Source organism: Loxodonta africana, chromosome 7 (assembly GCF_030014295.1).
Source record: "Loxodonta africana isolate mLoxAfr1 chromosome 7, mLoxAfr1.hap2, whole genome shotgun sequence".
Lineage (NCBI taxonomy): Eukaryota > Metazoa > Chordata > Mammalia > Proboscidea > Elephantidae > Loxodonta > Loxodonta africana.
Window position 1 is genome coordinate 27,196,099 of NC_087348.1, and position 16,359 is coordinate 27,212,457.

Consider the following 16,359-nt stretch of genomic DNA (forward strand, 5'->3'; position numbering starts at 1 on the left):
TATCAGATTATGGCCCAGTTCCTGTTATCACCGTTGCATAGATTTAAAAATTAAAATTAGAGATGGTGATTTTTTTTCCTGCAATGAGGAGACAAAGCCAAGATTAGTCTCTTTGAACCAAAATTCCATATCCTTACCATTGTACAGTATTAAAGATTAATTTTAAAGATATCTTTTAAAATCATCTTTGTGGAATCACCTTGTTTATAAATTGGCAACAGATTCTACTAAAATAATATGCTTAATGAGAAAAGACTTTAGCATCCATTATCTTGCTGACTGTATTCTTGACATCCTTATTCCTCAGACTGTAGATCAAGGGATTTAACATGGGGACCACCACCGTGTAAAACACAGAGGCTATTTTGATGGTGTGCCTGGAGTTTTTGGAGTTGGGCACACAGTAGAGGAACAGGATGGTGCCATGGAAGATAGTGATTGCAGTCAGATGAGAGGCACAGGTAGAGAATGCCTTATGACGACCACTGGCTGAACTCATTTTCAAGATGGTGACAACGATGGACAAATAAGATGTGGGAATGATGAGTAATGTACTCACCACATTAAAAGTAGCAATGATAAAAAGCAACAACTCATTGAGGTAAGTATTAGAGCAAGAAAGGGAAAGAAGTGAGGAGAACTTGCAGAAGAAGTGATTGATTATGTTGGAACCATGAAAAGATAATTTCAAAGCAGAGCATGTGAGTGTCAAGGAACACCCTACTCCCCATGCATATGATCCCCCCACCAGCATAGCACAGAGTCTCTGGGACATGGCAACTGTGTAGAGCAGAGGGTTGCAAATGGCCAAAAAGCAGTCATAGGCCATTACAGCTAGTAAAAAGGACTCAGTCACCACAAAGGTACAAAAGAGAAAATATTGTACTACACATTCTAAAAACCAAATGGTTCTGTCTTCTACAACTAGGTTCACCAGCATCTTGGGAGCAATGACAGAGGAATAGCAGAAATCCACAAATGAGAGGTGGCTGAAGAAAAAGTACATGGGGGTGTGCAGTCTGGGGTTAATTTTGATGATTACAATCATCCCTACATTCCCTACAACACTGACACTGTAGATGGCCAGAAATACCACAAAGAAGGGAACCTGCACTTCTGGGCAATCTGAGAAGCCCGAAAGAGTGAACACGGCCCCACTTATTTCTCTCTGACAATGACATGGCTTCTGTTTGTTAAAATCTGAATCAATCCTGGAAATTTAAAAAAAAAAAAAAATTAAACATAGTTAGGATGTAGGAAGCTTAGTTAACTATCCTTTGCTGAGACTGGAAAAGATATTTCTTTCAGCATGTATGTGTTTATTAATTGAGAAATGCTAAACTTCCAAAATTTTAAAACATGATAACTTTTTTTTTTAATTTTCTTAAGGAAAGCCAATAAAACCATTGAACTTTAAGTTCTCAAGTCTAATTTTAGTATTTTCAAAAGTATAAAATATGAGGTTTAGAGATTACATAGAAACCCATTGCCATTCAGTAGATTCCAACTCCTAATGACCCTATAGGGTAGAGTTGAACTGCCCTATAGGTTTTCCAAGGAGTGGCTGGTGGATTCAAACTGTCAGCCTTTTAGTTAGCAGCCAAGGTCTTAGCTACTATGCCACAAGGGCTCCAGAGATTACATGGTAATTTGTAATCCTAATTAAGGCTTGAAAGATAGATAGATTGATGATAGATAGATGATAGAGAGAGACAGATGATAGATGATGATACATAGATAGATGATAGATAGATAGATAGATAGATAGATGATAGATAGATAGATAGATGGATGGATGGATGGATGGATGGATGGATGGATGGATGGATGGATGGATGGATGGATAGATAGATAGATGATAGATAGATGGATAGATAGATAGATGCTGGATGGATGGATGGATAGATATCCTTTTAATAAAGATTCTGTCTAATCAATGATTATTCCATTCTGCTTAAATACTTGTTGATTCTGCCTTGACAACTGCTCCAAAAATTTACAGAAGAAAATACACACTCCCAAAACTGTCAGGGCACTTCTATTCCCCAACCCCAGGTCCTCATCCAGGGCACTATTATTGAAGAGTCAAGTCCTCTATGCATGGCTCTATGCATAAAAGGTGCACATCCTGTTCCTTGCATGATCAGATATGTATCCTTTGCCCTGACTCTATATTCCTCATGAACTGTCTGCATCTAAAGTTTGCATTTTCCCCCTTAGTTGTTTCCTAGATACCCTATATTGAAGTTAATACCATTATGTCTTTTGAATTTTAAAACAAACCTGCTAACAGCAAAGAGAAGGCTTCTCCTGCATCTGGGAAACTTGGGTGGGAGTGAAGTATATGCAATGTTACATCTGTAGTCACAACCTTGGGTCGTGAACCCTAGAGACTATATGTTGCCCCATTCTCTGGAGGACAATAACTAAGCAATTAAAATTAACTACTTTTCTCCGCTGTACTGGAAAGCCTGGAGGAAAATTACAGTATCATTAGGGAAATTTTATAAGAAACATTTATATTTCAAAGTCACCTTCCCCAGTCTCCTGAACATCATACTCTCCCATAATTATCAGGTATATGTATCAATGCCAAAAAAACCAAACCAAACCCACTGCCATGGAGTTGATTCTGACTCATTGTGACCCTGTATCAATAGTAGACACATTATTAAATATGAATTGACTGAATGCTGTGTGCTATTCTAACAGGTGAGAAACAATGTCTTAAGTGCAGTTTTCATTTGTGCTTCTATTATTATGAGTCCAACTGAACAACTCTTGGTACATTTTAGAGCTATTTGTATTTCTTTAATGTGGACTCTTTAATCATATCTTATGTCCATTTTTCTATAGGATTAATATTCTTTTTCTACTCAACTCTTATAGAAGCGGTGATTTCTCATTTTTTTCTTTTGTCAGGTTAACTTTTTCTCTCTTGTTTTTGATATTAAGTTTCTGTATATTCATGTAATCTAAATTGGAAACTTTATTTTCATCACCTGCTTTGATGCGTGGAGTAAGAAAGTGATCCAACTGCATTTTTCCACATATGGCTAAGGAAAGATCCCCATATGGCTCTTGAACTTCTCTTTGTCAAAATATAACACTATTTTAATAATAGACACTTTACAATTTATTTTCAACTTTTTAAGATTAAGCTTCCTACTCTAGTTTGGTTTTTTTCAGTCTTTTTTTGTCCTGAATAACTGTCAGTTTTTATTTATTCATATGAATATTAGAACAGAAAATTTAAAGTGTAATTCCTCAAAATTCCCACATGAATTTTGTATTACTTTCATCCCAGCCCTAACAAATGTAAATTAATCTAAACAAATCTTAGAAATATTTCCAGACCTGATACTACTGGTAACAAAACTTCTAAGTAAATAACATCCAGCCATTATCTAGGAATATTGAAGTGGCCCCTGCTATTGTCCTTTCTGGAGGGTAAATTAATTTTCATGAACTCTTTGACTGACAGAGTGAAATAATAATCAAATGTCCACTAGCATTGGAGTCAAAAGAGCTATGTGCCTGTGTTAAACCAGTCATTTCTGGTTATAAAAACTTGTGTGAATCACAATCACACAGGTTCAAAACTGTGTAATCATCTATACAGTGGTTGTTGTTGTTATGTGCTGTTTAGTCAAAGCAACCCTCTGTATAATGAAACGAAACGCTGCCCGGTCCTGCATCATCCTCATGAGCATTAGGACACTTGAGCCCATTGTTGCAGCCACTGTGTCAACCCATCTCATTGAGGGTCTTCTTTTTTTTCTGACCCTCTGCTTTGCCAAGCATAATGTCCTTTTTCAGGGGCTGATCCCTTCTGATAATATGTTCAAAGTATGTTAGACAAAGTCTCACAATCTTTGCTTCCAAGGAGCGTTCTGGTTGTACTTCTTCCAAGACAGATTTGTTCATTCTTTTGACAGTCCATGGTCTAGTCAATATTCTTCATTAACATTGTAATTCAAAGGTGTCAGTTCTTCCCCGACTTCCTTATTTATTGCCCAGCTTTCACATGCATATGAGGCAATTGAAAACACCATGGCTTAGGTCAGGGGCACCTTAGTCTTTAAAGTGACATCTTTGGTTTTTAACACTTTTAAGATGTCTTTTGCAGCAGATTGCCCAATGCAATGTGTCATTTGATTTCTTGACTACTGGTTCCATGGGTGTTGATTGTGGATTCAAGTAACCTGAAATCCTTGACAACTTCATTCTGTTCTACTTTTATTGTGATGCTGTTTATTGGTCCAGCTGTGAGGATTTTTGTTTTCTTTATGTTAAGGTGCATCCATACTAAAGGCTGTGGTTTTTGATACTCATCAGTAAGTGCTTCAAGTCCTCTTCATTTTCAGCAATCAAAGTTGTGTCATCTGCATATCACAGGTTGTTAATGAGTCTTCCTCCAATCCTGATGCCCCATTCTTCTTCATATAGTCCAGTTTCTCAGATTATTTGTTTAGCATACAAAGTGAATAGGTGTGGTGAAAGGGTACAACCCTGATGCACTTTTCTGACTTTAAACCAAGCAGTATCCCCTTGTTCTGTCTCAACTGCCTCTTCATCTATGTACAGGTTCTTCATGAGCACAATTAAGTGTTCTGGAATTCCCATTCTTCATGAGCAATTTTATCCATACATTGTTATGATCCACATACTTGAATGCCTTTGCAGAGTCAATAAAACACAGGTGAACATCTTTCTGGTATTCTCTGCTTTCAGCCAGGATCCATCTGACATCAGCAATGATATCCCTGGGTCCACACCCACTTCTGAATACAGCCTGATTTTCTGGCAGTTCACTGTGAATATATTTCTGCACTTGCTTTTGAATGATCTTCAGCAAAATTTTGCTTGCATCTGATATTAATGATATTGTTATATAATTTCTACATTCAGTTGGATCACCTTTCTTGAGAATAGGCATAAATTTGGATCTCTTCCAGTCCATTGGCTAGATAGCTGTCTTCCAAATTCCTTGTCATAGAGGAGTGTTCACTTCGAGAACTGCATTAGTTTGTTGAAACATTTTAATTGATATTTCATAGATTCCTGGAGCCTTGTTTTTTGCCAATGCCTTCAGTGTAGCTTGGACTTCTTCCTTCGGTACCATGGGTTTCTGGTCATATGCTGTCTCTTGGAATGGTTGAATATTAATAAATTCTTTTTGGTATAATGCCTCTGTATATTCCTTCCATCTTCTTTTGATGCTTCATGCATTGTTTAATACTTTCCCTTAGAATCTTTACTATTGCTCCTGAAGGTTGAATTTTGTCTTTAGTTCTTTCAGCTTGAGACATGCCAAACATGTTCTTCCCCTTTGTTTTTCTATTTTCAGGTCTTTGCACATGTCATTATAATACTTTACTTTGTCTTCTCAAACTGCCCTTTCAAATCTTCCATTCAGTTCTTTTACTTCATTATTTCTGCTTTTTGGTTTAGCTGCTTGATGTTCAAGAGAAATTTCGCAGTCTCTTCTAACATTCGTTTTGATCTTTTCTTTCTTTCCTGTATTTTTAATGAGCTCTTTCTTCATGTATGATGTCCTTGATGTCATTCCACAACTGATCTTGTCTTTGGTCGTTAATGCTCGATGTGTCAAACTTATTCTTAAGATGGTCTCTAAATTCAGGTAGGATATACTCAAGTTTGTATTTTGGCTCTCCGGTCTTGTTCTAATTTTCTTCAGTTTCAACTTGAACTTGCACATGAGAATTTGATGGCCTGTTCCACAGTCAGTACCTGGCCTTGTTCTGACTGATGATATTGAGCTTTTCTATAGACTCTTTCCACAGATGTAGTCAGTTTGATTACTGCGTATTCCATATGGCAAGGTCCATGTGTATATCCGCCATTTATGTTGGATAGATAAATGTGACATCATAAATGTTAAAAGTTTATGCTCAGCAGAAAACTTTATTAAAAGAGTAAACAGAAAACCTACTGACTGAGAAAACATCTTTGAAAATGATTTATCTGATAAGCGTCTAATATTTAAGACCTATAAAAATTGCGACAACTCACCAAAAAAAAAAATACAAACAACCCAATCACAAAATGGGCAAACACATGAACAGAACATTCAGCATAGAGGATATCCAAGCAGCCAATAAACATAAGAAAGGTTTTCAAGATTATTAGCTATTACCTTACCTTTACCCATTGCCGTCGAGTCAATTCTGACTCATAGTGACCCTATAGGACAAAGTGGAACTGCCCCATAGAGTTTCCAAGGAGTGCCTGGTAGATTTGAACTGCTGACCTTTTGGTTACCAACTGTAGCACTTAACCACTGTACTACCAGGGTTTCCATTAGAGAGGTGCATATCAAAACTACCCAGGCTCAAATTCCACTGATTAAAACACTACAGATAACAATAAATGTTAACAAGGATGTGGGGAGATTGGAACCCTTACCAATGCTGGTGTATCTTTAAATGGTACAACCACTATGGAAAATGGTACGGTGCTTTCTCCAAAATCTAGAAATAAAACAATCTTATGATCAAAAAAAAAAAAAAAAAAATTTTTTTTTTTTTTTTTTTATGATCAGCAATCATTAAAACATTTCTGATCAGAACCTTTGGTACACAGCTAAAGCAGACTTCAGAAGTCAATTTATAGCAATAAATGAACACATTAGGAAAAAAAAAAGAAGAAACAAGAAAGAGCCAAAATCGAAGAGTTATGCATAAAACTTCAACAAATAGCAATGGAATAACAAAAGGAACCCTCAGTTAGTAGAAAAAAGCAAATAATAAAAATTAGAGCAGAACTAAATGAAATAGAGAACAGAAAAACAATTGAAACATTTTACAAGACCAAAAGATGTTTCTTTGAAAAGATTAACCAATTCAATAAACCATGGGCCAGAATGACAAAAGAAAAAAAGGAGAGGAAGCAAATAACCCAAAAAAAAAAATGAGATGGGTGATATCACAATAGATCCAACTGAAATTAAAAGAATCATATCAGATTTCTATGAAAAATTGTATGCTTACAAATTTCAAAACCCAGAAGAAATGGACTTTTTTCTAGAAACACAATACCTACCTAAACTAATGCAAACAGAGATGGAACAACTAAATAAACGTATAACAAAAGAAGAAATTGAAAAGGTAATTTAAAAAATTCCAACAACAACAAAAAAGCCCTGGCCATGATGGCTTCACTGGAGAATTCTACCAAACTTTCAGAGAAGAGCTAGCACCACTACCACGAAAATATTTCAGAGCATAAAAAAGGACGGAATACTCCATTCATTCTATGAAGCCAGTATTTGTCTGATACCAAAACCAGGTAAACACACCAACACACACATGCACACAAAGAAAATTACAGACTTATCCCTCATGAACTTAGATGCAAAAATCCTCAACAAAATTCTAACCAATAGAATTCAACAACATATGAAAAAAATAATTCACCATGCCCAAGGGTGACTCATACTAGGTATGTGGGGATGGTTCAACACTATAAAAACAATCAATGTAATCCATCATATAAATGAAACAAAAGACAAGAGTCACATGATCTGATCAATTGATGCCAAAAGGCATTTGTCAAAGTCCAGCACCCATTCACGATAAAAAAATCTCAGAAAAATAGGATTTGAAGGGAAAATCCTCAACATAATACGAGGCATTTATACAAAGCCAAGAGCCACCATCATCCTAAATGGAGAGAGTCTGAAAGCATTCCTCCTGAGAATAGGAACCAGAATAGGATGCCTTTTTCGACATTGTGCTGGAGGACCTAGCCAGAGAAATTAGGCTAGAAAAAGAAATAAAGGTATCCAAATTGTGAAGAAGGAGCAAAAATGTCTCTACTTGCTGATTACATGACCTTATACACAGAAAACCCTAAAGAATCCTCAAGAATACTACTGAAACTAATAGAGGAGTTCAGCAGGGTATCAGGATACAAGATAAAAGTACAAAAATCAGTTGGATTCCTCTACACCAGAAAAATAGAACATCGAAGAGGAAATCACCAAGTTGGTACCATTTACAATAGCCCCCAAGACGACAAAATACTTAGGAATAAATCTAATCAGAGACATAAAAGACCTATACAAAGAAAGCTACAGAACACCGCTGCAAGAAATCAAAAGAAACGTACATGAGTGGAAAAACATACCTTGCTCTGGAAAGGGAGAGTCAACGTTGTAAAAATGTCTATTCTACCTGAAGCAATCTATAGATACAATGTAATCCCAATCCAAAAACCAATGACACTTTTTTAGCAAAATGGAGAAACAAAACATAAACTTCATATGGAAGGGAAAGAGGCCCCGGTAAGTAAGGGATTACTGAAAAAGAAAAACAAAATGGGATGCCTCGCACTACCTGATTTTAGAAACTATTACACTGCCACAGTAGTCAAAACAGCCTGGTACTGGTACTACAAGAGATACATAGACCAATGGAACAGAGTTAAGAATCCAGACATAAATCTATCCACATATGAGCAGTTGATATTTGACAAAGGACTATAGTCCATTAAATGAAGAAAAGACAGTCTCTTTAACAAATGGTGCTGGCATTACTGACTACCCATCTGCACAAAAATGAAACAGACCCATACCTCACATCACCCACAAAAACTAACTCAAAATGGATCACAGACCTTAATATAAAATCTAGAACAATACAGATCATGGAAGAAAAAATAGGGACAATGCTAGGAGCCCTAATGCATGGCAAAAACAGTACATAAAACATTACTAACAGTGCATAAACACCAGAAGAGAAAGTAGATAACAGGGAGCTCCTAAAAATCAAACACCTATGCTCCTCCAAAGGCTTCACCAAAAGAGTAAAAACATTACCTGCAGACTGGGAAAAACTCTTTGGTTACAAAAAGTCTGATCAGCATCTGATCTCTAAAACATGCATGGTATTGTAATAACTCAACTACAAAAAGACAAATAACCCAACTGAAAAATGGACAAAGGATATGAACACGCACTTCACCAAAGAAGATATTCAGACAGCTAACAGATACATGAGGAAATGTTCACAATCATTAGCCATTAGAGAAATGCAAATCAAAAACTACAATGAGATACCATCTCACCCCAACAAGGCTGGCAGTAATCAAAAAAAAAAAAAAAAACACTAAATAATAAATGTTGGAGAGGTTGTGGAGAGACTGGAACATGCACGATGCTGGTGGGAATGTAAAATTGTACAGCCACTTTGGAAACTGATTTGACACTTCCTTAAAATGCTAGAAATAGAAGTACCATAAGATCCAGCAATTCCACTCTTTGGAATGTATTCTAGAGAAATAAGAGCTCTCACATGAACAGATATATGCACACCCATGTTCATTGCAGCAATGTTTACAGTAGCAAAAAGATGAAAGCAACCAAGGTGCCCATTAACAGATGAATGGATAAATAAATTTTGATATACTCACATAATGGAATACTATGCAACGATTTAAGAACAAGAATGAATCCATGAAATGTATCATAACATGGAGGAATCTGGAAGGCTTTGTGCTGAGTGAAATTACTTAGTCACCAAAGGATAGATATTGTATGAGATCACTATTAGAAGAGCTCAAGAAAAGATTAAACACAGAGAAAATATTCTTTGATGGTTATGAGGGTAGGGAGGGTGAGAGAGGGGAATTCACTAATTTGATAGTAGACAAGAATTATTTTAGGTGAAGGGAAAGACAACACACAAAACAGGAGAGGTCAGCATACTAAACCAAAAGCAAAGAAATGTTCTGAACACAGCCAAGTGCTTCGAAGGCCAGAACAGCAGGGAAAGGGGTCTAGGGACCATAGTTTCAGGAGACATCTAGGTCAATTGGCATAACAAAATGTTTTAAGAAAATGTTCTGCCTCCCACTTTGGTGAGTGGCATCTGGGGTCTAAAATGTTAGCAAGTGGCAATCTAAGATGCATCAATTGGTATCAACCCACCTGGAGCAAAGGACAATGAAGAACACCAAAGACATAAGGAAAATTCGAGACCAAGAGACAGAACAGGCCACATAAACCAGAGACTACATCAGCCTGAGACTGGAAGAACTAGATGGTGCCCAGCTACCACTGATGACTTCCCTTGACAGGAACACAACAGAGAATCCCCGATGAAGCAGGAGAACAGTGGTATTGCAGACCTCAAATTCTTCTAAAAGACCAGACTTAATGGTCTGACTGAGACTAGAGGGACCCTGGAGGTCATGGTTCCTGGACCCTCTGTTAGGCCAAGACTAGAACCATTCCTGAAGCCACCTCTTCGGACAGGGATTGGACTGGACTATAAGACAGAAAATGATAGTGGTGAGGAGTGATCTTCCTGGCTCCAGTAGACACATGAGACCCTGTGGGCAGCTCCTGTCTGGAGGCGAGATGAGAAGGTAGAGGGACACAGGAACTGGTTAAAAGGACACGGGAAATACATGGTAGAGGAGTTGTGTTCTGTCTTATTAGGGGGATAGCAGCTAGGAGTACATAGCAAGGTGTGTATAAGATTTTGTTTGAAAGACTGACTTGATTTGTAAACTTTCACTTAAAGCACAATAAATAAAAATAAAATAGTGAAACCAAACTGGAATAGAAAACAGGGCTCTCTGAGACTGTTTCTCTGGGACATTCTTTAAACCTAGAACTGAATCAATCAATCCCCTGAGATCAACTTTTAGCTAAATAGCAGAATTTCACACAAAATAAAGGATATTTCCCATAAGATCAGTGATCTACTGAAAAACCATCAGTATGAAACCAAAAGGTCAGCAATCATTCAAAAGCAAAAATGAAAAGATAACATATAAGAGCAAATTAAAAAAAAAAAAAAAAAAAACTGGAAACGGGAAAATCAGAACACAATTAAAGACAATGTCGACACATTGTAATAAACGTACCTAATGTCACTGAACTATTGGTGAGAAAACTGTAAAACAGGGACTTAACTTGCTGTGTAAATTTTCACAAAAAAAAAAAAAGAAAATAATAATGAAAAAAAAGATTCAATTCTGGAATATTTCCTAGATGTTTAATGATCTCATCCTTCCATGAACAGGCAGGCAAATCTACAATTGTGCCTCTCACAGTGAATCACATAGTCCCAGGAGTATAATATGACTGGAACAGAGACTTTGGGGTGCCTTTATCATGGTGCATTTTGGAGAAAGTTAGAAATATTTTCATTCACCTGAACTTCCTCCAAATTAAAAATAATAATAACTATAACATATATGAGGATATGAGACAAATATATATCATTCCCTGGAAGAAAAAAAGTAAATTCATTAAAAATTATTAGAAGTATTAATAATGTTGGAAAGCCACGTGTCTGTATGAGCATTTTTTTAGAAAATCACAAAACAAAAAAATTAAGGATTAAGACAATCCCACAAACTCAGTCAAAATACTCAGTGATTGGAGAAAGCGGGGAGACAGCAGATGCATTTGAATTATTCTCTGGACTGTGCTGGAAATTTTAAGATAAGCCTAAAAGGTGAAGAGATAATAAAGAAACAAGCTTAGCACTCTAGATCCTTCTCCCTTTTCCATTTCCATCCAAACTCAAATCCCTACTTAAAAGTCCCTTTTGAAACCCTGAATCCAGTAAAGAAAATGGTACCTCAGAAAATGAGTTGAATTCCACCATTTTTGTGACAGCTTTTTTCTCATAGTTGCTTCTCAGGCTATAATCGGGGGAGTCAGTGTAGCGATCAGCACAGTAAGGTACACCATGGCCTCCTTGTCAGTGCCCAGACTGCTGCCAGAGTTGGGCCTGAAATGAATGAAAAGTATAGTTCCATGGAAGACAAGGATGGCTGCAAGGTGGGAGGCCCAGGTGGAAAAGGCTTTTTGTCTTCCATTTTCAGACCACATTCTTGAGATGGTGATGAGAATAAACAAGTAGGAGGTAAGGGTGGCAATGATGGTGATGGTCTCATTGACAGTGACCACAATGTACTGCAGCACTTCATTCATAGAGACATCAGTTCAAGCAAGTGATAAGAAAAGGGATTGATTGCAGAAGTACAGTTTAATCATGTTGGGAACTAGGACAGGATCTCAACATGCAAATCAGAGAACACATGGCTCCTCACAGGTATCAGCCAGACACCAGCTGGGACATGATGACCATGTACGGCAGTGTGTTGAAGAGGGCCTCAAAGTAGTTGTAGGCCATCACGGCCAGCAGGATGACCTTAGTTATTGCATAATTACAAAGTGCATAGAACTACACAATGCATTCTAGGAAGACAATGGTTTTGTCCTTGTTTATGCATATTTCTTTCCATTGAAAAGATTGGTATTAGACATGCGTTTTAACCCATATGATGATATATTGAACTCTGATATATAGTGGTGATGACAGTATTTGCTTACTAGATTATTTTTTTGAAACTCAACCCCAAACTACTGTTACTAAATGCATGTCTCCTGAGAAAGAGTCTAATGATAGCAAAATTCCAAAACCATTAGGAAAAAAAAAACATAACTGGTGGTGATTCCTTACATCATGTGGGCAAAGCACTCACAAGACAGTTATGTTGATTATTTATCTTAGATTTAAAGAGATGGGAAGGGTGCTTAAAGCTTGATTAAATATAAAATATCAAATGGGGCTCATGTCATGATCATAATCCATGAATTGAATAATCTCAATGAGAATCTCCAAGTTATTGATAAAAATGAATTTAAAGCACACAAGATAATTCCATTTTATAAAATATTATATTAACAATATTCAATTAAATTACAATATTTAAATATTTCTAAACTTTTTTCTTTAATTTTTATTGTGCTTTAAGTGAAAGTTACAAATCAAGTCAGTCTCTCACACAAAAACTTATATACACCTTGCTACATAATCCCAATTTGTCTCCCCCAAATGAGCCAGCCCACTCCCTCCATCCACTCTCTCTTTTCACAACCATTTTGGCAGCTTCTAACCACCTCTACCCTCTCACCTCCCCTCGAGGGAGGAGATGCCAACATAGTCTCAAGTGTCCACCTGATCCAAGAAGCTCACTCCTTACCAGCATCCCTCTCCAAATCCTTGTCCAACCAATTCCTGCCTGAAGAGTTGTTTTTGGAAATTGTTCCTGTCCTGGGCCAGCAGAAGGTCTGGGGGCCATGAACACCGGGGTCCTTCTAGTCTCATTAAGCCTTGTCTTTTTAGGAGAATTTTGGATCTGCATCCCACTGCTCTCCTGCTCCCTCAGGGGTTCTCTGTTGTGTTCCCTGTTAGGGCAGTCATCGGTTGTAGCCAGGCACCATCTAGTTCTTCTGGTCTCAGGCTGATGTAGTCTCTGGTTTATGTGTCCCTTTCTGTCTCTTGGTCTCCTAATTACCTTGTGTCCTTGGTGTTCTTCATTCTCCTTTGATCCAGGTGGTTTGAGACCAATTGATGCACCTTAGATGGCCGCTTGCTAGCGTTTAAGATCCCAGGCACCTCTTTCCAAGGGGGGATGCAGAATGTTTTCTTAATAGATTTTATTATGCCAATTGACTTAGATGTCCCCTGAAACCATGGTTCCAAAACCCCTGACCCTACTATACTGACCTTCAAAGCATTCAGTTTATTCTGGAAACTGCTTTTGGAGTAGTCCAGTTGTAAAGAACTTACTGGTATTATATGTAAAGTAGTTCTTATCTATTATCTAATTGGTGAATACCCCTCTCCCAACCTCTCTCCTCCTCCCTCTTGTAACCACGAGAGAATATTTTCTTTTCTGTTTAAACTATTTCTTGAATTCTTGCAAGAGTGGTCTTATACAATATTTGTCCTTTTGCAACTAATTTCACTCAGCATAATGCCTTCCAGATTCCTCCATGTTACGAAATGTTTCACAGGTTCCTCACTGTTCTTTATCAATGCATAGTATTCCATTGTGTGAATATACCATAATTTATTTATCCATTCATGCATTGATGGGCATCTTGGTTGCTTCCAGGTTTTTGCTATTGTAAACAGTGCTGCAATGAACATGCGTGTGCATATATCTATCTGTTCATGTAAAGGTTCTTATATCTCTAGGATGTCTTCCAAGAAGTGGTATTGCTGGATCATATGCTAGTTTTATTTCGAGCTTTTTAAGGAAGAGCCAAATTGATTTCCAAAGTGGTTGTACCATTTCACATTCCCACCAGCAGTGTATAAATGTTCAGTTTCCCCACCGTCTCCCCAAATTTATTGTTTTGTGTTTTTTGGATTCATGCTAGCATTGTTGGAGTGAGATAGAATCTCATTGTAGTTTTGATTTGCATTTCTCTAATGGCTAATGATCGTGAGCATTTCCTCATGTATCTGTTAGCTACCTGAATGTCTTCTTTAGTGAAATGTCTGTTCATATCTTTTACCCATTTTTTAATCTGGTTATTTGTCTTTTTGCAGTTGAGCTTTTGCAGTATCATGTAGATCTTTATTTTTAATTTTTTTAATAACTTTTATTAAGCTTCAAGTGAACGTTTACAAATCCAATCAGTCTGTCACATATAAGTTTACATACATCTCACTCCCTACTCCCACTTGCTCTCCCCCTCTTGAGTCAGCCCTTTCAGTCTCTCCTTTCTTGACAATTTTGCCGGCTTCCCTCTCTCTCTATCCTCCCATCCACCCTCCAGATAAGAGTTGCCAACACAATCTCCAGTGTCCACCTGACATCATTAGCTCACTCTTCATCAGCGTCTCTCTCCCACCCGCTAACCAGTCCCTTTCATTTCTGATGAGTTGTCTTCGGGGATGGTTCCTGTCCTGTGTCAACTGAAGGTCTGGGGAGCATGGCCGCCGGGATTCCTCCAGTCTCAGTCAGACCATTAAGTTTGGTCTTTTTACGAGAATTTGGGGTCTGTATCCCACTGATCTCCTGCTCCCTCAGGGGTCCTCTGCTGTGCTCCCTGTCAGGGCAGTCATCGATTGTGGCCGGGCACCAACTAGTTCTTCTGGTCTCAGGATGATGTAGGTCTCTGGTTCATGTGGCCCTTTCTGTCTCTTGGGCTCTTAGTTGTCGTGTGGCCTTGGTGTTCTTCATTTTCCTTTGCTCCAGGTGGGTTGAGACCAATTGCTGCATCTTAGATGGCCGCTTGTTAGCATTTAAGACCCCAGACTCCACATTTCAAAGTGGGATGCAGAATGATTTCATAATAGAATTATTTTGCCAATTGACTTAGAAGTCCCCTCAAACCATGTTCCCCAGACCCCCGCACTTGCTCCGCTGACCTTTGAAGCATTCATTTTATCCCGGAAACTTCTTTGCTTTTGGTCCAGTCCAATTGAGCTGACCTTCCATGTATTGAGTGTTGTCTTTCCCTTCACCTAAAGCAGTTCTTATCTACTGATTAATCAATAAAAAACCCTCACCCACCCTCCCTCCCTCCCCCCCTCGTAACCACAAAAGTATGTGTTCTTCTCAGGTTTACTATTTCTCACGATCTTATAATAGTGGTCTTATACAATATTTGTCTTTTTGCCTCTGACTAATTTTGTTCAGCATAATGCCTTCCGGGTTTCTCCATGTTATGAAATGTTTCAGAGATTCGTCACTGTTCTTTATCGATGCGTAGTATTCCATTGTGTGAATATACCACAATTTATTTACCCATTCATCCATAGATGGACACCTTGGTTGCTTCCAACTTTTTGCTATTGTAAACAGAGCTACAATAAACATGGGTGTGCATATATCTGTTTGTATGAAGGCTCTTGTATCTCTAGGGTATATTCCTAGGAGTGGGATTTCTGGGTTGTATGGTAGTTCTATTTCTAACTGTTTAAGATAACGCCAGATGGATTTCCAAAATGGTTGTACCATTTTACATTCCCACCAGCAGTGTATGAGAGTTCCAATCTCTCTGCAGCCTCTCCAACATTTATTATTTTGTGTTTTTTGGATTAATGCCAGTCTAGTTGGTGTGAGATGGAATCTCATCGTAGTTTTAATTTGCATTTCTCTAATGGCTAATGATCGAGAGCATTTTCTCATGTATCTGTTGGCTGCCTGAATATCTTCTTTAGTGAAATGAGTGTTCATATCCTTTACCCACTTCTTGATTGGGTTGTTTGTCTTTTTGTGGTTGAGTTTTGACAGAATCATGTAGATTTTAGAGATCAGGCGCTGGTCGGAGATGTCATAGCTGAAAATTCTTTCCCAGTCTGTAGGTGGTCTTTTGACTCTTTTGGTGAAGTCTTTAGATGAGCATAGGTGTTTGATTTTTAGGAGCTCCCAGTTATCTGGTTTCTCTTCATCATTTTTGGTAATGTTTTGTATTCTGTTTATACCTTGTATTAGGGCTCCTAGGGTTGTCCCTATTTTTTCTTCCATGATCTTTATCGTTTTAGTCTTTATGTTTAGGTCTTTGATCCACTT

At 37.7% G+C, this 16,359-nt stretch overlaps 1 protein-coding gene across 1 annotated transcript; it reads right to left on the reverse strand.

Annotated features, from left to right (window-relative positions):
- Positions 1-241: 241 nt before the first annotated feature.
- Positions 242-11,974, reverse strand: LOC100657404 (olfactory receptor 5D18-like). Its single transcript, XM_064289365.1, has 2 exons — positions 11,727-11,974; positions 242-1,211 (listed from the first exon to the last, which is right to left on the reverse strand). Exons 1-2 carry the CDS (start codon positions 11,972-11,974, stop codon positions 242-244), a joined length of 1,218 nt encoding a protein of 405 aa, XP_064145435.1.
- Positions 11,975-16,359: the final 4,385 nt, after the last annotated feature.

Bases quoted from the DNA above. Each gene is read 5' to 3' on its own strand.
- LOC100657404 (XM_064289365.1), bottom strand. From the start codon at position 11,974: ATGAATGAAGTGCTGCAGTACATTGTGGTCACTGTCAATGAGACCATC. The intron at 1,212-11,726 runs GTACCTTACTGT...TTAAATTTCCAG, and splicing joins ACTGACAAGGAGGCCATGGT to GATTGATTCAGATTTTAACA.